At 44.3% G+C, this 23612-nt stretch overlaps 1 protein-coding gene and 1 long non-coding RNA gene across 2 annotated transcripts in view; one reads left to right on the top strand and one right to left on the bottom strand.

The window, feature by feature from the left end:
• Positions 1-23612, bottom strand: part of LOC134503647 (uncharacterized) — a 40090-nt gene that overhangs the window by 441 nt on the left and 16037 nt on the right. Inside the window, exon 2 of the long non-coding RNA XR_010068565.1 lies at positions 373-1121. This is a non-coding gene — a long non-coding RNA (uncharacterized LOC134503647). The remainder of the gene's footprint in view (positions 1-372; positions 1122-23612) is intronic.
• Positions 819-23330, top strand: FOXA3 (forkhead box A3). The gene is made up of 2 exons (XM_063312525.1): positions 819-900; positions 18891-23330. The coding sequence occupies exons 1-2, from the start codon at positions 829-831 to the stop codon at positions 20076-20078; spliced, it is 1260 nt and encodes a 419-aa protein (XP_063168595.1). The 5' UTR covers positions 819-828; the 3' UTR covers positions 20079-23330.

Genomic DNA, 23612 nt, shown 5'->3' on the forward strand with positions numbered 1-23612 from the left:
GAGAAACCCATTTTGGGGTAGGGAATTCAGGGAAGGGGAGGGGAGGGGAGGGGAGGCCTGCTCCTGCAAAAGATGGAGAATGAGAATTGCAAATGTTTGCCCGCAGATTCAGAGACTTTCTGGGAAGCAGCGTGTGCTTTGCCAGTTTGGTCGTCCCAGGAGTTGCTACTCAGTAGAGTTAAACCAACACTTTGTTGTGACATCATTTGGCCACCAACTTTCTTGCCAACTGTGTCCTTTCCACCAGGTGGCAGAGGAACATGGTTTCCATCACTTGCCAATGCCAGATAACTAGGGAGCGCAGTAACTTTTTAACTGTCAACCAGCAGGCGGAGTGTTGGGATAAAGAGGTAGCTTTATAAAGACTCAGACCTGTCCAGGTGACAGCCCTTCACATACTGGGAGACAACCTCAGGACAACCAGCAGTCCAGGTTTAGACGGACGCAGACAACTTGCACATCACAAAAACAGCCCTCCTGCAAGTCATCCCAGACTTCAGGTCCCAAAACTGGATGGATTGTCCTCCTTCATCCTATACCATGGAAACCTGTTGATTCCTCTGACTTCTGGGCATATTAAGTCTTTGGCTCCCAAACGGCCACTGCACACTTTCAAAAAGGGGAAGGCAGACAGTTCATTCCAACATCAATCCTTCCCTTTGGTTATTTCAGTTTGTGGGCTTAGGCTGAATCTCAAAAAGAACACATTGGGGGGAAGAAGAGGAAGAAAAAAGCGTTAAGCTTCCCGAAGAAATCGATTCCAGGATTCCCCCTCTCCTTTAAATTAAGCACGTACAAGCAATTATTTTTCCTCTCCGGAATTTTGGAATGCTGGGCTCCGTCAAAATGGAATCGCACGATATTTCCGAATGGACATCGTATTACAACGAACCCACAGAGGTACGTGGAGTGGAATGCATGTGTTCTGAAAAAGAAGTAGTGTTCAGAGAATCTGGGCTATTTGCGCGGAGAAGAAATCTGTGCCTCCTTTGTGTTTGGAATGTGTGCATAGAAAATAATGTGGGTTCTGAGAGGTGATTTCACAGAAAAAGTAGGAGAGCATTTCTCTGGGCCCCCAGAATATTACAGACAGCAGGATGGGTTTCCTTGTTCTCTCTTGCCTATGGGTAGAAATAAAATAAAATGAAATAAAATAATAAAATAGACTGATCACCTTTGGCAGCTGAGTTCTGCATTTTGATAATGAAAAGGAAAAAGAGGGTTGAGGTGTAACTTAGAGCAGAGTTCTACGTTTAACATTTAAGAACAGAAGAATCGCCTTCCATCTCCAGCCGAGATCCATTTATTCTAACAAGTTCTTGTTCCAACAATGGCAAATTAGACCTCTGCGGGAAATTCAGAATCAGATCATTTTTCATTATTTATAAACTCCCCAAGTCTGGAGATTCCATTCTGCTCTCACAAACAAGAGAAATTACTCCTAATTTTGTCTAATCATTTTTTTAAACTATTATTTCTTCAGCGTTGCATCCAATAACATGCTTAAAATAAACTGTAACTTTGTAAATACAGAAGAACTCATTGATAATTTGCATTCTAATATATTATATCAATCAGCTCTCTTGTCAATCTTCTAACTTTCCCCTAACCCTGATAGATATGTTAGATGAAAATTCCCATCATTCCCAGACAGATGGCTGTCAACTGTGCGGGCTAGGGATAAAAGGGTTGCACTCCAGACCAATCTGATTGGTACCAGCACTGCTTTACTTCGAATCCTCCTCCTCCTCCTCCTCATCTTCATCTAAAAGAATAAAACCCAATCATTTTTCTGTGGTGGCCACTTTTGGTGCAATTAACAAAAGCTTCTTAATAATGCTAGCTGATTGTTTAAAAAATGAAAGCCGCACTTATAAAAACTTACAAGTGTGAGCAAAGGGACATCATTCCTGTCCTCTTTCTTGCTCTTATTTTAATTAATTTTTTTAACTAAATAAGCAAATATAATCAGCTTCACAATGCATTGATTTCGAAGGCCTCTGGGCTCAGTTTACGCCACGGAGACAGCTACCTAATTCTTAGAGTCTGCAAGGCCAATTTCCGAAATGGCTCCATAAACAGGCAATATGGAGCAAAGGGAATTTGCTGGAGAACTTCTGTATTCCCAGTTGCTTGATTTTGGTACAGTGGGACTGATTGCCACCCTGTCTGATCTGGAGCTGGGTTGATTTCATATGCACCCTGTCGGAAACCATCTTTGGCTATTTATAAGATGTCTCCCATGCTACCCGTGTTCAGCTGCAAGTAAAATCACCATCTGCATGCTTTTACCACCTGAATGTGCTTTTGTACCAAAGATGCCCATCTTGCCAGCAATTTCCCATTCTGCTCCTTGCAGCTCTCAGCAACCAACCCAGCTCCGAATTCACCCGTTCTGGCCTTAATCCCTTCTGCACATAAGTAACTGAAAAGATTAAGGCAGCAGCTGAAATCTACACATGCTTAGCTGTGTGTAGTACTTCGCTGGTCTTCATGGAACTAAATTCAGAGTAAACCTCCATCTTTCTCTGCACCTCAATAACACAATTCACGGCCACCCAAGGATGAGCAAGAAATTCGGCACTGGCAAAAAGAAATCCTTCACATGCTGCATAATTAACTTGGGGAACTTTCTGACACAAAATTTCAGCAGATCCGCACCCCTGGATCTGTCTGCCGCAAGGTGATTCTTATTTTTTCTTTGCGGGCGTGGAATTCTAAGCAACGAGTCCAGATATATTTTCACAAGGAAATCTGTTTCTGGCAGCAGATAAGCTGCCAAGGATCTGATGCTCAGAAACGGTGGGAGAAAACTTTCAGACAGGGCCTCATGTTTTTGCCAAACTCTGGAAATAAGGTGATCCCTTAGCAACACTGGGAATAGTCAGAGGGTGGATCTTTTAAAAAAATGGATGATTTCTGCACCATTACCTCACATCTTTGGTAAAATCAACCAAAACATAATGGAGATGATGATGATGATGATGATGGTGATGATTTTTTTTAGAAAGGAGAAGAAATATTAAATCTCAAAAACAAAAATCTGGTTATAGATCTACAAACTAAAGTAAGCCTGATTAAAAATTGCAATCCAGCACTCAGCTGAATGTGGGAATGCTCCTTGTTTGAGCTGACACCTTCTCGTGCCTCAAAAGATTTGCTTGAGGTAGGTCATGTTGACTGACTTGTTCACATGTGCAGGTCATTGTTTGAAGTTAAAATAAGTACCGTAAGGGAACTTGCACGTGTGAGTCAACAGAAGCCACCAGTTACGTAGGAAGAGAGATTTTGGCCTAATCTGCAACTGTGCCAAGTCTGGATTCATTCACTGATTTATTACATTTAGAAGGCTGCTTAGCTCCTTAACACATAGCCCACTGAGCCACCTGAGACTACAGCTGCTAGAAAATTTTCTGCCATTTGAAGCAGGAATCACACAAACTGTGAACAGCCTTCAAAATGTTCCCTACCAGGATGTTAAACCATCATTTGTTTCATATTATCTACTGAACAAACCATAATTGGGAATAATTGTAAAGAACAATGGCTGGGTTAGTATATTAAAGGCCAAATCAACTCACTTTATTATAGGACTCAACTATATGCAGGTCCAGCCACTGAGGGACGGGATGGCTTCCTCTGTAATGCTACACCATGGTTTTAACCATATTGTTGCAAATGTCACCACCCTATGCCAAAAACAGACAGAACACATAATAGCATTTTTTAACATGTTTTTATTGTTATTGCTGTGAACCACCCAGCGTTTTGGTATATAAGATGGGCTGCCATATCAGTTTTCTGAGTAAACAAAGAGCTTAACGTGAATTGTAAACTGCTTAGGCTTGGGAACAAAACACCAGTGGAAGGCTTGAGAAAAAAACTTCCCATCACAGTGGGCTATCCTTCCAAGCAGACCAAGAGAAGCTGGTGCTCCTGGATTTTACAGACCAAGCAGGATGTTAATCCTGACAATGGGACTGTTTTTCTAACCCAAACGGGTAACCCCTACAGCCCAGGCTATGACTGGTTAGCTCGGGCTAAGGGGAATTAGTGTCTTTGGAGGTCCCCAAGTTGGGAAAGTCACCTCAATCAGTCAAGGAACTCAAAGGCTGCTTGTCAAGGGTTCCAAAATCATCAACCTCATTATTTCTGCTAACCCATCTTTTGTTGTTTTGGTTTTTTTTAACCACCTGGGAGGCTGCTGGGTTAGCATCAAGCATCATTCCAAAGCAGTGTTTCTCAACCTTGGCAACTTTAAGATGTGTGCGGACTTCTTAAACTAAGAAGGTTGAGAAACACTGTCTCAACTGCTAAGGTCGAGAAACATGGTCCCAAAGCCACCTCTGGTTTTCATCCTTAATTTTACTTCCTTTGCTTGTTGGAAGGAAGATCTTGGATCTCCCTCCTTAGGAGCTAGGGGCTGCCCAATCTGCATTCGGGGATAGTATCTATAATTGGCTTCTGGAGAGAAACAGAACCAGGGAGAGATCACTTCTATCCCACGCAGCTTGGTAGCTTCCCAGGACCACCCAAGCTGGGCAGCTTTTATCCCCATTTATTTCACTCTTATTTTCCTTGGAGAAATATAGAGAGCCCAAAGCGCACAAGGTGTCTTGAGTAATCTGGAAACACCACCAGGCCCAACCCTGCCATCATCTTCACTCCATCCTTATTTATTAATAGCAAATTTGGTTCCCCCAGTGGACCAATCACCTGGACCAATCACCCCCAGTGAGGAAGCAGCAGGAGGGAAATCTTGAGTTTTGCTCAAGTTCTGAAGACCATGGTGGGGAGGGAGCCCTAAAGAGAGGGCGAAAAAATCAGTTCCACTTTTGGGAGTAGGGAAATGGGAAATGGTATGGAATAGAATAGAATAACCTGGAAAAGGGTATTGATGGCAGTTCCAAAGAGTAGAACTCCCTGCTGCAACCACCTTGCACTCTCTTGTTGTAACATTAATATTCTCTTATTTACTGATATTCTAGAAATATTATAGTTGTTCTTGATGATGATGATGATAATAATAATACAGTGGTTTTACATGAATTAAATTTATTTACAAAACATCCATCCCACTGTTTCATAATTTTAAAGCAATTCCACAATGGATTAGTAATGCATGCATATATATATATATATTGTTTATTTTACTTTTTCTTCCAATTTAAACAAACAAAACACAGAAACAAGGCACAAGGCTTAAAACCACCCCAAGTATTAACAAGATGAAAACCACAAAATAAAAAAAAAGGAGGAGCAAAGAGGGAAATAGATTAAAACTAAAAGATCAGCAGCCTGTCAACAGGAGCAAATAGGATTTTGTACTGCTTCCAAGCACGTCCGTATTGCGGTATTTTACTAGATGCCCCACAACTTCTGCCTTATCAAATGATGCTGAACTCTTTTCTATTATTTTCCTCATTCAGGTTGCTGGTTGGGGAAGGTGGCTTTAAGATTTCCAAAATTAAAACACGCACACAAAACCAACTTCCCCCACCTCGCCCTGCCCTGCCCCACCCCACTAGAGTCACGGCCAGCCAGGAAGCTGCCATTCCGTGAATATCCCTTTGTCCAGGACTACATTCAAAGAAGGGGAAGGCCCTCTAAACCAGAAGGATCCAATGTAGCCGGAAGAGGAACTGGTGCCGCAGGAGGGAGAGAAACTGCGTGGGGTCAATTGCTTCACCTGATTTTTCATTCAGCAGCTGAGATAAAATAACCCAGATTGCACCACTTCAGGCAGGGACCCGTTGCTCAACGACAGTCCCCCGTGATCTGGGTAATCTAATTCAGGTTCGCCACACTGGAGATGTTTTGTCAGTGCCCAGTTGCCCGCTTTGATATAAATAAACACAAACAAGAAAATCAGACGGTGGGCTGATTTAGCTGACTGCTCTTTTAGCTCACTACTTGAGTTCTTAGTGTCAGCCCTAAATACAGGCACCCAAAAGAAGATGCAGAGAATAAAGAAACAGGCCAACTTAATATTGTCCTTTGTCAGGTTTTGATAGGTGGGAGCGCTTAACCAAAGGAGCTACCACCAAGATATATGCCCTCAACTTTCAGCACCTCTTAGGGTCACAATCCTGCTCCCCCAAAACCCATCATAGGAGGCCACTTCTGCCTGTTTGAGCTTAATTTCTGGATGAAACTGATTTAAACTTGCAGGCCTACAAACCAGTTTAAACTGAGGTTGGGCTAAAGGCACTAGATTTACGTGGTGGGAAAATGAAGTTGTTGTGGTTCATATCATCTCTCTCGAAGATTAATATGTGTTTATTATCTTGTGGAAGATTTTACGACTGGGGCTTTTTCTGGAAACCGCTGGAAAGATTCGGATTAATCAGTAACTTTGGCACTGGTGTAACTCTGAATTAACAACAGCTTCATTCTAATTGCTGAGGCTTTCTGTATAAAACTTAAATTTGCAGCTATGGAATTAACTGACTTATGAAATCGGGAAATTTTTACTGGGCCAAGGGCTGAGAATGAATAGCATGAAGACACAAATCAATTTGATTTCATTTCACTGACTTTTCACCAAAATTAATATTTTAATTAACATTAATATTACTCTCCTATTATGGGTTTAATTATTTCACCTTTCTGTCCCATTACAAATTTGAATGTGGTAGTTAGATGTTGGACTGGAATCAGGGAGAATGAAGCCCCCCCTCCATAAAGCTCCGTGGGGTTTCTCTCAGCCCAACCTACCATATCACGCTGCTGTTTGAGGAGTTGCCTTGAGCCCGGAGAGAAAAGGCTATAAATCCAGTAAACAAGATGATAAACAAAATGTGCCATAGAGCTTGTGATGGATCTGCATCCACAGCTTTGGGGAGCTGTACCCACTTCCTGCTTCAGACCGGGAAGTTCCACCTCACTCCCCCCAAAATCTAAACAAGTTACCCTCAGCACCAGCCTCCCTCCTAACAAGGTGTTACCTAAAGCGTTTTTGTTTTTAATAGATACAAGTTCTAAACAAAAGTACAGTAGGCTGAGGAACCTCAAGGAGGGCTTGAGGGTCACCAGTCAGGAGGCCATGTTATTTTGCCCCAAGCCCCGGTGTGGGCAGATACCGCTCAGGAGAGAAATTGCTCATTGCATGGCTCATGCTTCCAGGATAAGAATGCCCACCTCCCCAAAGAAGGCTGAGCCTGGCTGAGCTTACGTGCAAACACACCTGCGCTATAAAAAGTGTGTGGCCCACACCCAGGGTGACGAATCCTTACGGACGTGAACTGCACACAGCCTTAGATATGAGGCTAAGGGGCAGACCTGGAAAACGTCAGGAGTCTTAACAAAGGTTATTGCAGAAAGTGCACAAAAAGAGGCACCTTTAAAATAAGTAAAGGATACTTAAAGGGTATTTAAATAGACCGTAAGATGTGCAATGAAAACAATCGCTCCCCTAACACTGGGGGTGGGAAGATGACACCAACAAGGACTCCATTTATTTGTGATGTTGTTTGAAAGCCATTCAGAAATGAACTGTACAATTGGCTGAATTTGGGTGTCCAGAGCAAAGCGTTCACATCTCTTCCTTCAAACGCGTATTTATTGACTTAATTCCTCACCTGTGTAGGGAGCAATTGGGGAGGTTTGTGTGTATTGTGCCAGGTAATTCATCATTTCTAAAGTTGCGCCAGCTACTGCTGACCCAGACTGAAGGTGTGGTGTACGTGTTTCCTTTCCATCTTTTTCTATTTTCACCAGAGCTTTACTCTTGCAATTTTTATATTTTTACTTCCTGATGTAATTAACAGGAGGGAAATTTTACATGCCGATTATAACCGGCATAGTCAAAGAGTCTGATTTGGCATGGTCTTGGGAGAGGAAGATGAGTTGGTCCCAGGTATATTCTGAGCCTGGAAGACTATTTCAGACCCACCACCAGTGGAAAAATGGCCAGTGGTCACCTTGTGTCCAAGATCTTCCAGCACTTGTTCTCTGACATTGAAGGGTTCCTCTGCCTCATGTTAAACCCCACCAGCGGGCCTTCCGTGGGGCAGGGGAAGTGAGGCTAGGATTGCTCTTTTGCTTATTTAAAGCTTACTTTAGAGATCCGGGCTGAATGACTCATTCGCTCATTGACAGGGGCATGAAAACAGTAAAGGTACTTTACTGGGCAAAACCCTAAAATTGCCTGAATGCATTGCTGGGGTCCTTGTGCCAATTTCAGAGGCCTGGATTAGAGGTTCCAAGTTTAGATTCTGTTGAGAGTGTATCCTTGAGCTGTCCCCTAAGATCTGGACCTTAGTAGGATGAACATACTACTGAATGCAACGAGATGTATTTAATGTGGTGGGCTTAAGTTGGTGGGCACTTGCGGCACACACAAACAGGGGGCTTCAAATGCATGGTTGTGGCTGCCATCTTGACTTTTTTGCCTCTCCCCTGCCCCTCACAGATACTCCTGTCAGTATTTCTATGACATTATTAAAAACTGCAAGTAGTAGTAGTAGTAAAGTAAATCCAGCACCCTTTTGCCTTACACTTAAGCAAGCTCTGCAGTTCCAGAACATCGGGAGTGAGGAAATGAGAGGAGGGGTCACAAAATGTCTCCTTTAGGGCCCAGGCCATGGTACTACGAGAAGCGCTCCCCCCACGCCCGAGTTGCAGCTTCCTGCAAAACGTCCTTCGGAATAGCAAGCCACGCGTCACCGTAGCGGGACTTGGATCCAAGTAAATGAGCTTCTGACCGGGAAGTGTGTGCGCGCTTCAGGTCATTCATTCATTCATTCATTCATTGATAGTATTCCTGTATCTTGAAGCATAAAAAGTGTCCAGAATACAGTAAAAACAGAGCAAGACCAATCTATTCAATTCAGACGTCCAGATTAATGAAGGGTTGTACCATTTAGCTCCAAAAGACACAAAAAAGGCAAGAGATTATGTGGAAAGCCCCCTGCCTAATCATTTCTGTCTCAGTCTGAATCACGTTGAAATTGTTAATGAAATATTTTATTAAACCTCAGCTTATAATCTGGTATTAGCTGGTACTGTTTACTGGCCTTTTAAAATTTATCCTATACAGAGCTCTCTCTTCGCTGTTTTAGTCCCTATGCAGTTACGTAGGATGGCTTAATTAATAGCACTTAATTTTGCGTATTGTGAGAAAAGCACAGATAAAATGCTCGCTTCAAAGGAAGTCCTATTACTTCTCTTTCCGGATGTATTAAACACCTGAAACTTTTGATTCAGTGAATGAATACAGGCTGGCAGAATCCGACACCTAGAAAAGGCTTACCAAGTTTTTAAATTAGATCTGCTCTTCCGCCTTCAGTGGCAACTTGGCAGCACTTTCAATAGAAGAAGCTTTTAATGAGTAATGTAATGGAGAAAGATGTCAGAGGCACAGGAGCAGAGCCAGTTAAAAATCTGGCAACTTTACGGTCATCTTTCTGGGGGCTCATTAAAAAAAATCTATTGCGAGCTCAGATGGAGCTGGCGCCTGAACCTTTTTGAAGACAACAACCCTTCCCCCCCCCACCTCCCTCCTGCTTCATGGACCAATCCATCATCACGCCCAGAGCCCAGACTTTCGGAATTGGCCCAGACATTGCCCTGCAGGAAAATCAACTTAATTTTAGCACCTTCTGTGGTCTTCGTGGAATGGAGCAAACAGAAACCTGCTGAGCAGGACGGACACTTCGTCCAGGAAGCCCAGTGATGGCTGGATATGGCTGCCAGTGAGGAATATTTTTTGCCACTATCCGTTCCATCTAATCAGGGTGGGATTCTAGATAGGAGCACATTTAAACTGTGCCAGGTTTCAAACACAACTATGCAAATACTTCACAGGGATTTACTTTGTGTTTTAACCTAGAGAAACACCCATCATTATTTTTGCTAACATAAAGAGGGTGGGTTGTTTTTTTTTAATACCAACTTTCTGCCAGGTCAGAAATTTGTGAGGTGTGACTGTGGCAAAAGCCTAACGCGTGCATTCAGTTTGCTAATTCTAACTTGGACTGCAGATCTCATGGTTGTAGTATTTGGACTTATTTTTTTTACTTTTCTTATGTCTTCCCTATCCCCTGGTTTTAGCAACACACTCCTTGAGGAACAGACCTAGAGAACTGAAACGCTTGTGCAGACCCTAGTGTCACTTCGGTTGGCACTAATAAAGTAGGTTTCAGATAAAGTCAGCTAGAGGCTTTATTCTGGAAATCAAAGCCACGATGACAAAAATACTGTGCTAGTTCACACAGAGCTTTGCAGCATCAGCAAAAATAGCAGTAAAAATCAGATTGACAGTTAGTCTTATAATCTATATTTTAGCAATGCGTGGAAACAGCAGGAAGTGAGGAGGGGGGCATTATTTTACACATACTGAGGGTTCATCTCTTTGGTGAATATGGCAAGATGTTTCGTGCTGCCTGGGGAGTAGGGACCAATTTCAATCTAACACAGAAAAGGCACAGATTAAGAGGAGCCACTTGTGTGCCAAGATTAGGAGGAGTCTGGTGGTGCCTTCTCCGACTAACATAATTCAATAAAACTGGTTAGTTGGCAAAGGTGCTACCAGACGCCTTCTGAACTTTTGCTATCATAGAATAACAGGTCTCTCCTCCTGCACTGAGGGCTAAGAAAATCCAAAATCACCAAGTTACAGTCATGAGCAAGCAAGCTAGAAGTGACCGCGGGAAAACTGACTGGGTCAGCTAAGGGTCTGGGGAGGGGCCCTGAGACACTTTGTGTTGGGATCACAACTGAACACAGTCAATTTTTTTAATGCTGCATTGGCTGGCTTCATACAACACACTAAGCCCGGTTAACAAAGCCCAAGGGCCATGTTTGCACGACACGCTCTGCCCAAACAAACAAACCATATCCTGGATCAAGGCAGAAGCCTGATTGACAGCACATGCTGAAACATAATTATTACCCAACCCATTTGGTCTAGGCTAGTGCATTTGTAAAGCCAGGCACAATTTTCTCAGTTTCAAATCCTGCTCCCACCCAATAACCTCATGGTGGGACAAATCTGGGTACAAGAGAAAACTGTGGATTCCCAGCCTGCAACGGGGCAAGCAAAAGGTTCCTTCTGGTGGGGGAGGGCAGGGAAGGGTCTTCAGAAGAACTGCCAACCCTTCCTGCCCGGTCACATTTAATTTCTTGCTTCAAGCCAGCACTTCTGCCTGCGTAGAAGGTCAGTGGATGGGTGGCAGGGAAGGCCAATGACTTCCATCTCCATTAATGATGGAACAAGGTGTGAAAGAGGGAGCCAGCGTTCTGAACGATGCTTTGTCCCCGCGCTTTGAGCAGGGCAGGCTGGCATGCAGGACCTGGAGAAAGGTCTCCCACCACTGCATTCCCAGACAAGAAGACGCAATTCGTTACCTTCAGCTGAATCACTCTGTTACTTCCACTCACAAAAATACGTATCTGCTTTGGAGCCTTGCTAATCCCTGCTCCTTTCTTCCCCTACCAGCTCAGGGTCCAAAGGGTTGACTGATTACCTCCACTTTTTGTGCAGAAAGCTGAGCTCAGAGAGAAGCTGCATGAGCTTACACCAGTGTTTCTCAATCTTGGCCCCTTTCAGATGTGTGGACTTCAATTCCCAGAATTCCCCAGCCAGCCATGGCTGGCTGGGGAATTCTGAGAGTTGAAGTCCACACATCTGAAAGGGGCCAAGGTTGAGAAACACCGGCTTACACTAAGCAGGCTGGTTCTCAAAATGATGGTGCAAGCTAGGGGTGATTCCTGACATAGGGCCCAGTCCTCCAGGGAGGAGCAGGATCTCGCCATGGGAGCCTTGCCCAACAGCCCTTGCAGCTCCTTGCGTCTGTCTTTTGCAGGAGGTAGCAGTATACGGGTTGTACTCCAGTCCACAGATCTCTTGCAAGCAGCTTGGACATTTCCTCCAACTGTGCACAAGGATGGAACCATACCTGGGCTACAGATCTGGGGGGTGAGCTCTAGGGGCTGGGGAATCACCAGAGGAAGTACAGAAAGAGGGGAGATCAGAGCCAGACAGCTGTTTCCAGGCAAGGGCCACACTCAGCTTTTGAATGAGGAATCCTTCCCCAAGAGGCAGATCCAGGACAAAACAAAATGCAACTTAGCTTTAATTAAAAGGTAATTTGATTATTTCCCTCCCGCCGCCCCCCAAAATCTACATAATCATTCTTGCCTACTCTCACTGCAATCCTTTCAGTTAGGCAGCAATGTTTGGAAAGGATAGGGGTGTGGGGGGGGGGGGTACCAGATTCTGCATTCTAAAGTTTGAGTAAGAACATGCAGTAAACTCAAACATTTAGGGACAACACAGAAACAGCATTTGTCACGTATTTCCCCCTTGTGTAGCTGATTTTTCTTTGACAAGTAACCAGCAAGGGGAGAATGAAACTCGCAGGGAGGCTGGTTCAGTCCAGCTGGTGCTGGGAATGCTGGGAACCGCAGTTTCTACAGGGCACCAAGTTGGGGAAGGGACTTTAATCCATTGCCCCCCTCCCCCCCAACTCTTTAGCTCTAATCAGAATCACGCTTGCTCTGGCATGCCTGCTGCTGATACTGAGGATCCCAGAAGAGGTAAAAAAAAAAAAATGGAGACCTCTACTTGTCAAAGAAAAATCAGCTACTGTATCTGTCCTGAAGTCAGATATGTATGTGAGCTGAAACAGTATTATTGTATAATACTGTATAAGTAATATTGTGTAATTAACTCGAACCATTGTGTATTTAACTCAGACTTTGCTACAATAGGCTCCGTTCTTCACTATGGGTCATCCATAAACTGGACATTCTTAACCCAGGGACCACCTAAGGTAAAAGTAAAGGTTTCCCTTGACATTAAGTCCAGTCATGTCCGACTCTAGGGGGCGGTGCTCATCTCCGTTTCAAAGCCGAAGAGCCGGCGTTTGTCCGTAGACACTTCCGTGGTCACGTGGCTGGCATGACTAAACAGAACACCGTTACCTGCCCGCCGAAGCGGTACCTATTAATCTACTCACACTTGCATGTTTTCGAACTGCTAGGTTGGCAGGAGAGGGACCACCTACTCAAAGGCAAAGTAGCCATTCAACCGTAAGTTCCTTGGGGCAGGGACTTTCATTTTGCTTATGTTATCCTATAAGTCTCATATTTTCTTCAGGCAGGGCATCAGTAAAGAAAGGATGCTCCTATCTCCAAAGATATAAAACCCAGATAGCCATTTGCCAGAGAAATCATGCAGCAAAATCTAATCCAAGTTCCCTGATATTAGCGGGATTGACGTTCAAATAGGTAAGCATCACTTGCACTTTCCACACTATAATGTGGAGCATGTTGACGAAGAAATAAATCCCTTGGAGGCTGATAGTCTAGGCAAGACCGTTTAGAGTTGCAGCCTGAGTCAAGAAATCTATTAATTGATCACCTCCATCTCCAAAAGCATGACATTGGTTGGCACACATGGAGGGAAAATAATAGCTCTTTTAACAACAAAAACAAAAAAGCACGCTTCTTTGGAATTGCTGTTGACCATACCTCATGCAGAATTTGGAGTTACAAACTAAACAATCTGGAGGCCAACAAATTGGGGAAGGAGTCATTCAGGAGAAACACGCCACTTCTAACACGGAACAGACTTTCTGCAATTGTTCCTTGTATTAAAAAAAGGTTAACTAAAGGTGGCCCAATTAATCCCAGCTTTGGAGGATGGTGGGTTTTTAGTCCTCTAAAAGGATTTTAAATCAGTTCATCTAACCCAGATTAGCCCTAAAGGGGAGTTTGGCTAAAGAAGTCTTGATCCCCAACTCAAGGTGCTTGTACAAAGGGACAGTCATTTGCCACCAGCTTGGTGTTTTAGGAAGGACAAAATGTGCATTAAAAAAACAGTGCTCTGGGAGACACAGGTCCTGGCCCGGGGTGCACGATGTTGCAATTGCTCAGTGGCTGGAGCTGCGATCTATGGCTCACCTTCTAGGATCACGTGCAAGCCGTGCTTCTGAGTAAGCCTGCCCAGGCTTGCACTCTGACTGGGAAATCAAGGCATGGTGATTATCCCAGTTCAGTTAATCTACCGTTACGCTGATGGAACAGACTTTTTCTAATCTATGCCCTCAGTGGGGGCTAAGGGGTGAGGATGGAAGCTGCAGCCCAACACATCTGCAGGGCATCAGACAGAGGTAGGCTGGATTTAAAAAATTAGGTAAAACCAGCGTTTAAAGATTTTGCATCCCTCTCTCCGACACGAGGGGTTTGAACTCCCAGTTTCCCAACTAAGGGGTGGGGCATGATGCTGCTGCTCTCATGTTCTAAAGGTCATCTTGTCCACATGGTGTGGGGCGGCGGGGGGATGAGAGTTCCCTCTGTCCTTTTGGGAGAGAACCAAGCCCCGCACTGATTGCCAGACCCCATGCAAACAACAGATGCTAATGTCCAAGGCTGCCTACTCAGGGGGGAGGGTGAGGGGTGACGGCCCCAGTCTCACTTGCACAACCTGAGCGTCTGCTTGGCTGTTTGGAAAGGATTTGGGCCTATCTGGAAGATGAGAGCGGCCATGGAAAAACCAAATCTTCCCTCCCCAAAGCTGCAGTTAAAGCTGTTTTGTTCTTCCCAACTTGCAAAACCTGGAAGGGAAAATGCTGAAACTCACCAAATGCAAATGAAAAAGGAGAAATGAGGGAACTCAAATCCTGTATGAGCAGAATTGTCCAGCCCCTCCAGAAAATGAGTGTTAATTCTGTTCCAGGCTTTGTTGTGGCAAAAAAATCAAATGTTTGGAAGAACACACAGGCCAAGGGTCACATGTAGAGCTTTCAACCCACAGTTCCCAACTCCAGGTCTAACTCATTTCCCTTTACACCCACCACAGCAGCGTTTCTCAATCTCAGCAACTTTAGGATGTGTGGACTTCAATTCCCAGAAATCTCCAGCCAGCATGCACCATAGGCTGTGTAACTGTGTAACTGATTATCTACGGTCTGCATATTTCATAGAGCCCCTGAATTTTCATTTAGGAGAAAAAGCAGGTTCTAGCTCACAGAATTATGCAGAAATGTTTAGAATCCACCAAGCGTATCTAGCCCAACAACTGGGCAGGTATAAGCTCCATCCTCATTGTTTTAAGCTACATATACACGTGAGGAGAAAGAGTCAGCTACAAAACCTGCTCTCTCTCAGACAGTTCATAATTTATGTGGCCAGTTATGTTTGCCACATACATTCTGGTGCCAGAAACAATAAAACCCCTAAGTGTGCAGCACAGCAGTTTTATTTGTAAACACATGGTTGATCTGTGTCAAACAGTATACATCGCCACTTATTTATAGAGACACATTTGCTCCTAACCCTTAGTGACCAAATGAGATTTGACCCTTGGAGCAAGAGATGCGGCATCTCGGATTGGTTTCAAAATGTCCTGCTCAAGAAATCCTCCGAAAGATTGTTCCAAAGGTTGCTTTCCATATTAGGGGAAAAAGTTCCTACTGGACCTAAGAAACATCTGGCTAGTAAATTCCAGTCATGTGACAAGGGACTTTAAGAGTGGCCCTGAAATAGCTCTTTTTAATCTAAGATAAGGAAAGAAGGTTCAAAAGCCATCTATGATCTCAGAGACAATGGGACACTGGCCTTGGTTAGAAGAGGACTAATCTCCTTCACTTATTCTAAAAAGGATTTATAATGTTTGGCCCACCAAACCAAACTGCAAAATGTACATCCAAGACTAAAGGAACTGCTGGGAACAGAACCCAAGCCGGAGTCAATCGAAAGTTCCTGTTTGCTCTTAGATTATGAGTTACTGCTTGAAGACCAAATGTCATTTGAGGCCTCTCCAAAATGTTCTTTCCAAAGCACAAGGAGCAAAATAAGGCTGGGGAGTTCTTTTCCCCAGGGCTGCATTTTGCTCTTCAATGAATCGGACCTTTCACCTACATAGCTCAGTGGCCCCCTACTTTCCAACCTTTGGTCAAAGGCAGCACAAAAAGTTTGCCTAAGAGAGGGTCGCTTTGGCTACCATGACTTATGACCTTACCTGACAACACAGCATTAGGCAGAAGCCTGGCCTGGCCTTGCTGCCTAAGATCAGTTGATCTTAAGGTGTTTGGGAAATACCCAGGATGGAAACCCTCTTCCACATATGAAGCAGGAGGTTCTGCCAAGGCCTCCTTTGACCAGGCCACCTTCAGATGGGTCAGGCCATAATTCCAATAGCTACTATCAGCCACACTGACAGGGAAATCATGAGAGATATAGTCCAACACATCTGAAGGGCATCACGTTGGGGAAGTGGGCATCAGAAAGGAGTGGTCATTCTCCTGGCTTAGAACAGGACAATCATCCCTCCCTGTCCCAAATGAACTATGAGCCTGGTCTTAGCTGATGGAGAAAAAAGTCCTTCCCACCAGTCTCTTCCTTTTGTGAAGCATTAGTTCCCCTTAGGTGCCAGGGGAACTCTGCCCCACATTCAGCATGCAACAGCATTACCCTGCAACACAATGCTTGTGCCACTCCTGTTCACTGCCAAGGCACTGGGTGGAGCAGGGAAATGGGTTATTTAAGGGTATAAGGCAAACATTTGGGTGGGTGTCTTTAGATTGATCCAGCCCAGGAAACAAAAGGGAGGATCATTGGGCAGTGTTGGGCTTCAGAGTTTCAGATCCTCCACACATGTTGAACTACAAAGGCCAATCTTCACAATCTTTATGGTGTTGCCAATGCTGGCTGGTGGTGATGATGGGAACCATAGTCCAACTGTAGGGGAACAGGTTGAAGAAGGACTGACAGTGAGATGGAAAATCTCCAGTCCTGATGTCAGCTTGGTTGACAAGTTGACCTTGAACCAGCCAACTGACATCTGCAGAAAGAGGACAGCAACAGTAAGCCACGTTACTGAACTGTTGTAACAGCCACTGGGATAAAAAACGTAAGGAGGGGGTTCTGCTAGATCAGGCCAACATCCAGCATGGCGTCTCTGGGAAGCCCTAAAGCAAAAACCAACCCCTCGTGTGCGCTTCGCATTTTCTCTCCAATACTGTAAAAAATATATTGCCATAGTAATTAATTGCTATTAATAGCCTCCTCCACCACCATTAATTTGCCCAACCCCAGGCTGCTGTATCTGACCTCAGCAAAACAGCAAAAACATCTCTTTTGCCAAGTTTTTAGCTGTTCCTTGTTTTAATGATTGCAGTTGCATTGATTTGATTGCAGTGCTTGATATTTTGTGTTAGGTTTGATTGTCATTTGCCTTGCAAGCTTGTATGAACAATTATGCAAAACATGTAGATGTAATAACAAGAGCAACCAACTCTACGTCCTGTGGAAATGAATGCCACGGTGTGTTAACAAGGACCCTTTTTTCTGTTCCAAATCTCCCTTCATTTACTTCCCTGGGATGGGAAGACTCATTAGAGTCTATGCCACGCATAATATTATTAATTTCAGACATGCTCCCCTTGACCCTTTTATTGCATAGAATGTGCTTTGAATCTTCCCAAAGGACTCTGCAAACACGAGAGCCTCCTGGATTGCAACCTGAATGAGGGCACACTATTGGCTCAAGGAAACTTGGGAATTGAAGTTTTCTAAAGGTCTGAGAATCCCCTTTCTTGAGGGAATGAGGGGGAGGTGCCATTATACAGTTTCCAACAAAGTGGTGCCCTTCAGACATGTTGCCACTACAAATCCCAGGGCTAAGAAATGGCTGTGACTTCTGAGCACTGGAACCCAAAGCATCTGGAAGGCACTGGGTAGGAGAAAGTTGCTTTGATTTGTTTCGCTCCGGGTGTGGAGTGTCCTCCTTTCTAATCTTCACCTCCCTGCATGGTGCTCACGATTCAGACCCAGGAAGCATCCTAAGTGTGCTGGGATTTGAATCTGGGTTTTCCTACCCAACACTAACCTCTTCAGGTGCACTCCCCGTCTTCAGTAAAACCCTATGCAAATGCACCAGTTCCGTCTTGCTGCTCTGCAGACACAGCCAACGGCCAACATGGCACCAACCTGCATTAACTGGTTTCACCTAGCCCTTGGCAGCAACTCTTCATTAATTAAGGAAGACGAATAACATTGTCAATTAAGCCCCTATCTTATATAAACATCAGTGGGTGGGTGGTGGCGGGCGCTGCTCTCTTTCAAATGTCAGCGTTTAATTCTCCCTTCCATGGTTCTGAGCAAACAAATATTAGATAACCACGATTATGCCCAAATGGGAAATTACCGAACTTACGCATCACCAATCCACCTCCATTTATGGCAAAAGTTCCCAATCTTTTCTAATCTAAGAGCTGAACTTGGCTTTCGAGCTGGGGGCTGAAGGCTGCGTTTCGAGAAGGATCAGGTGATGCAAGGTCAAAACTGGATTTGGTTGTGTTATATGTACAGTTAATGAAAATTAAATATAATTAATATGGTTGCTCCCTAGATATGTATTTACTGAATTTCTCCTTCTATCACATTCAGAATTATAGTTTTGTGGCATTTTTTGGTCTTGTTGGAAAAGGGAACAGAAAAAAACTTCTTCCAATGAGTGGTAGGTAGGGCAAGACCTCATAGAAAAGAAGACAGGCTGATCCATTCAACGAAACAGAGATGGCTGTTCTGTAAATGCCATGAAACAACCGTGGGCTACCGCTTATGGGTCATTAGGACTCTATCCTTCTAGTTCCCTAGATAAACTGTGCTGTGCCTTCCCTTCCTATTATTCTCTTCTGAGACCAACAAGTCTATCTAAGTTTATTCTGTGATCAGCCACTAACCCTCTGCTCCTTTATAACTAGAGAAGATGGTCTCTTTAGCAGCTGCCTAAATAAATTTTCAGCAGATACAGCTGCCTCCCTGATTTTATCCTGAAGGAGGGAAAAGCTTCACCTATGGATTTTCTGCCTGTTTTGTTACTTCCTCCCCACAGAACATAAGTCTATCTTTTGACAAAGTCTTTCTTCTGTTTTCCTCAGGTATTCCCTTCGGTCAGCACCATGACGTCCAGTTTGGGGCCGATGAACCCAATTAATTCTTACGTGACCCTGAATCCTTTAAGTTCTCCCAATTCAATAAATATGGCTTACCCAAACAGTGGCTTGAGCAGCCCTTCTGTCACGGGACTGACCAACGCCACCAGCCCCATGGGTCTCCCAACAGTGGCATCTCCTGTCAGCCCAGTATTGACTCCACTGGGAGCCCAGGCACCCACTCTCAATTCACTGTCACCCTATCAAAATGTTGGCCAATCAATGGCCCCTCTGGGCTACTCCCCCCCAAATATGAGCAGGCCCAAAGAGATCAGCAAGTCCTACCGGCGCACCCTGACCCATGCCAAGCCGCCCTACTCATACATCTCCCTCATAACCATGGCCATTCAGCAGGCCCCCAGCAAAATGCTGACCCTCAATGAGATCTACCAGTGGATCATGGACTTGTTCCCCTACTACCGTGAGAATCAGCAACGCTGGCAGAACTCAATCCGCCACTCCCTCTCCTTCAACGACTGCTTTGTCAAGGTAGCACGTTCCCCAGACAAGCCGGGCAAGGGTTCCTACTGGGCCCTCCACCCCAATTCAGGCAACATGTTTGAAAATGGCTGCTATCTGAGACGCCAGAAGCGTTTCAAAATTGAGGACAAGGCCAAGAAGACAAACCCCAAGGCTTCCAATGCTCGAGAGCAAGGCTCGAAGGTTTCTGAAGGCCTCCAGGAAGGTCAGAGTCCCAACCCTGGTTCAGAAGGAGCAGAGTCCGGCCATTCAGACACCTCCCACGGTTCTGAGGAGCAAAGAAGTTTGGTTCAGCTTGATTGTTCAGGGGCTCAGGGATCATCCCCAGCTTCTGAGGCCTCCCCAGCTCCCATCTCACAATCTATGAATAGTCACTACTTTGCCAACTCCATTACCAACCTGGATCTTCCGAATGATCTCAAAATGGACCCTCAGTTCAACTTCAATCACCCTTTTTCCATCACCAACTTGATGTCCACAGAGCAAAGCCACAAGATCGACCTGAAGTCCTATGAGCAGGCCATGGCATACAGCGGCTACAACTCCCCACACTCAGTGGAAAGTAAACATACCTATGAGACATCCACCTCACTCAGTGAGACCGGTTCCTACTATCAGAGCCTCTACAGCCGTTCTTTGCTCAACGCCTCATAAGGCTGCTACCCTACCACAAAATAAAAGGAAGGACACCAGACAGACAAGAGAAACTCTGCCACAATCATGAGAAAGACCATCCGCGAGATGTTCCCTCCCAGCGCCAGCCAGCTACAACATGGGTAGTGGAAAGGAGCTTACTGCAGGAGCTGGTCTACCAGATTCTGATGAATCCTACTGCTTTCCAGATCTCATCGTGGTAAACAGTGCCTTCTATTTCAACAGACTCACGAGCCCAAAGTAACAGGGAACAGCAAGAAAGAAAAGCTCCATGCCTTGCTGCTATCAGCCACGGGCAAACTGGTTAAGACCAGCTGTTGATCTCTGTTCACGTTGACATGGATGTCACTGGTCAGCATGGATTCCCCAGGGCCAGACCCACCATCCCAGACTGAGGGGCCCCACTCTGAATGTTTCAGCTATTAACTATGTTTTATTTCTTCAAGAGTGGAGTTATGGTGAATGTCCACACATAAGTGAAGAGGGAGACAGAATAGGAAATTCTGAAATCTGGAGCACACTGGAGGCTGTTCTGCAGCCCAAGGACGCCTGACTTTGCTGTCTCAACAAAAATGTTACAGTCAATGATTGAAATTTTGTCTTGGGATACTCAAACCCACCCATTTAGGTCAGAATCATACTTGGTGGGACTTCCATTGTTACACAATCAGAAAGGGGTTTGGTTACACCAAGGACAATTTAGGCCACAGCCTGAAGATGAACAGGGAACATACAGTAGTTCAATTTTTTTTTTTTTTGTAATGGCTTTATATTTAAATACATGTGCTTTCTGTTGGGAAAAGGGTAAGAGTTGATTTAATATATCATACTTTAGAGACAGTTCAGGGCAGTGTCTTTGTTTCAATTGTGTGTCTCTCTTCTCTTTTGCTATCAGGGATGATTAGAACAAAAAATGGGATACAGGATTGTTTTCCCCTGAAACATTTATAAATCTGCCCTGGGGCTATAATGAAAGATGACTCCTAATCCCTAGTAAGATCTTATAAAGTTTTATTATTATTGATAATAAATAAACAACTATTACCATTTTTTTCCAAAATCAACTATGCCTAGATACACCATGAAATCTTGTTTTCCCCTTCCAAGTAACATCTGACCTACCATCCAAATCACAGAAGTGATTTTAAGAGAAGTGTGATCCAGCAAAAATTAGATGCATTTAAGTAACACTGAGATCCATGAAACTTTCTTAATTTTTGTTTAGACTGCAGTGTCCACAGTATTGGTACCTTGACCAGCAAACATGATTTTTATATAGCTACTCCTACCTTACCTCATTTGACAGTCACCATCGTACCCTTCTTTCATTCCTTATGTCAGGGCATGCAAAGAGAGATGGTTCCTTGGGAAATACCCATCAATGAAACCTTCAGAGGGAGTTTGATCAAATAGATTGGCAAACTCTTAATTCTACCCTTCTCTCTCCACTGATTATGCAAACCTTGTAAGAAAGTTTTAATGGGAGGCAAAATCTGTAGGTCATGCCCCATTCGGCTTTCTAACTCCAAGGGGAATCTGTCATGTTTGCTGTACCATCCAATGGGATTATTAAATAACATATGTGATGTAGTTTAAGAGCTACCTAGCAGACACTAGCCCAGGCAAGTGTTTGCTTTACTGTACCAACCAGTAATGTGATTTAAGGTGGAGGAAGTTACATGTTTCTTGCTGCCAATCCATTCTGGTCTATAAAATGCAGGTCAGCAACTAGGAGGGCCAGTATGACAAGGAATAAGGAACAGTGGGCCAAAACCTCCACCCCACCCTTGTGAGATCATGCCTTTTTCTTCTGGGATTGACTATTTAGGAGGAAAACGAGGAATAGATACAATTCTAAGAGTGCACAAAAATAAACATTTGATTTGCCAGTGCTGTTCCAGTTTAAATCCTGAGAGGCCTAAAGCGTTTGGAGAATATGTACAATGCATTATTCTCTATATGTTCTAGGGAATGTAAGGGGCTTGCTTTTTAAGTGCACCTGAAGATGAATTAATGTGGAATTTAGCCAGGCCAATAAATGCTTTGCTTCAGGGATACCGTTGGGATTTCATCTCCCCATTTTTCTCCTTTGCCATAACAGCTTTTCCTCCTTCGATTTCTCTTGATAAACTAAGAGCCTTACGGATAAGGTCAGGCCATCGGCTTCCGTTGTACGGTTTCCGAGTCTCAGAAAGGGGAGAGGGTGTTGTTGCCTCCTGCAACTGTTGGGGAGCCCCTGGGAACAAAGCCCACAGGGCTCAAATTAAGGAGGGTCCTTCAAGCCAAACTGTAGAAGGGAAAGAGCAGGAAGGAGCGCAGAATCTGGTTCTGGAACACAAACCTGCTCCTGCTTCGTTACTGAATTTCCCAGGGAAAATACAGCTTGGAGGTCTCGGGTGAAAGAAGGACTCTGTGACTCCATCTTAGCGCCACTCCATATCATGTCACCTTCCCAAAGTTGGAGGCGGCTTGGAGGAATGTTGCAATCGAGAGTTCTTCCCTACTCACACTTCTGGGGGAACTTTCCTCCTCGGCAGAAAGTACCTGTTAGCTGCTACAGCCTGTAGGGGAAGACGATGGACTTGTGCTGTATTCCATTTCAGATTGCTTGGACACACACACACACACACACACAAATCAACATTTCAGGGAGAAAGCTAGATCTTTCTCCCTGACGTGCTAGCTTTCTATTTGGGGTGAAGTGGCCAACTGCACATCTCCCAACGTAAGGAAAATGTATTAACCGACTTAAAAAAAAAAAAGCAATAAAGGACACAAATGTGTATGATTCCCACAGACTGAATTACATGTGCAGATGAAAAATTTGAATTATTGCAATTTAAAGTAAAAGGCGACCTATCTCGCCGCAATGGCTAGGGTGGCCTGGATTGCCTACTCGGCCTGCTAACCGGCTGGGCAATTTCAGGGTTTTTGCTCTGCCTTCTGATGATCTTTGATCCTGAAACCAGACTTGGACAGCCTTCAGAGAATGCTTTCAAAGAGACAACTAACTGTCTTCTGTGAAGCAGAACCTGGATTCGCTTCTTCAAGACAGAATTGGGACTTGGCTTCCATTTACCCCAGATTTGCAAGCTCTTCCCATTTTAAGATTAATCTACTCTAACCCTTCTATCTTAAGTCTCCAGAAAACTGGAATAGCAGAAGACCCTCTTCTCTGCAGTCTTCCTGTGTTCTGAACATGTGTCATTAATCCTCCGAATCCAGCACATCGAAGGTTCAACAGTTTAAAATGTGCTGTTAACACTGCTTTGGCTAATGTGAAAACACACAAAAATGGCCATAAACATAGCTTCATCTTGCAATTTAATTTGAAAATATAATTTCAAAAGCGGGCCTTTAATCCTCATTGAAACCAGTCGTTCTGATCACCCACCATTTGAAAAGGGTATCCCTTTTCCAAGCTCTCCTAGTCATGCATTTTGCTGGTAAATTTCCCCTCCTTCCAGGCCTCGAATGCAATGCTGGGAACAAGGAAATTAATTTTGGTTTGTTAGGAACCGCAAGACTCTTGGA

The sequence above is a fragment of the Candoia aspera genome, chromosome 10, assembly GCF_035149785.1.
Source record: "Candoia aspera isolate rCanAsp1 chromosome 10, rCanAsp1.hap2, whole genome shotgun sequence".
Taxonomy (NCBI): domain Eukaryota; kingdom Metazoa; phylum Chordata; class Lepidosauria; order Squamata; family Boidae; genus Candoia; species Candoia aspera.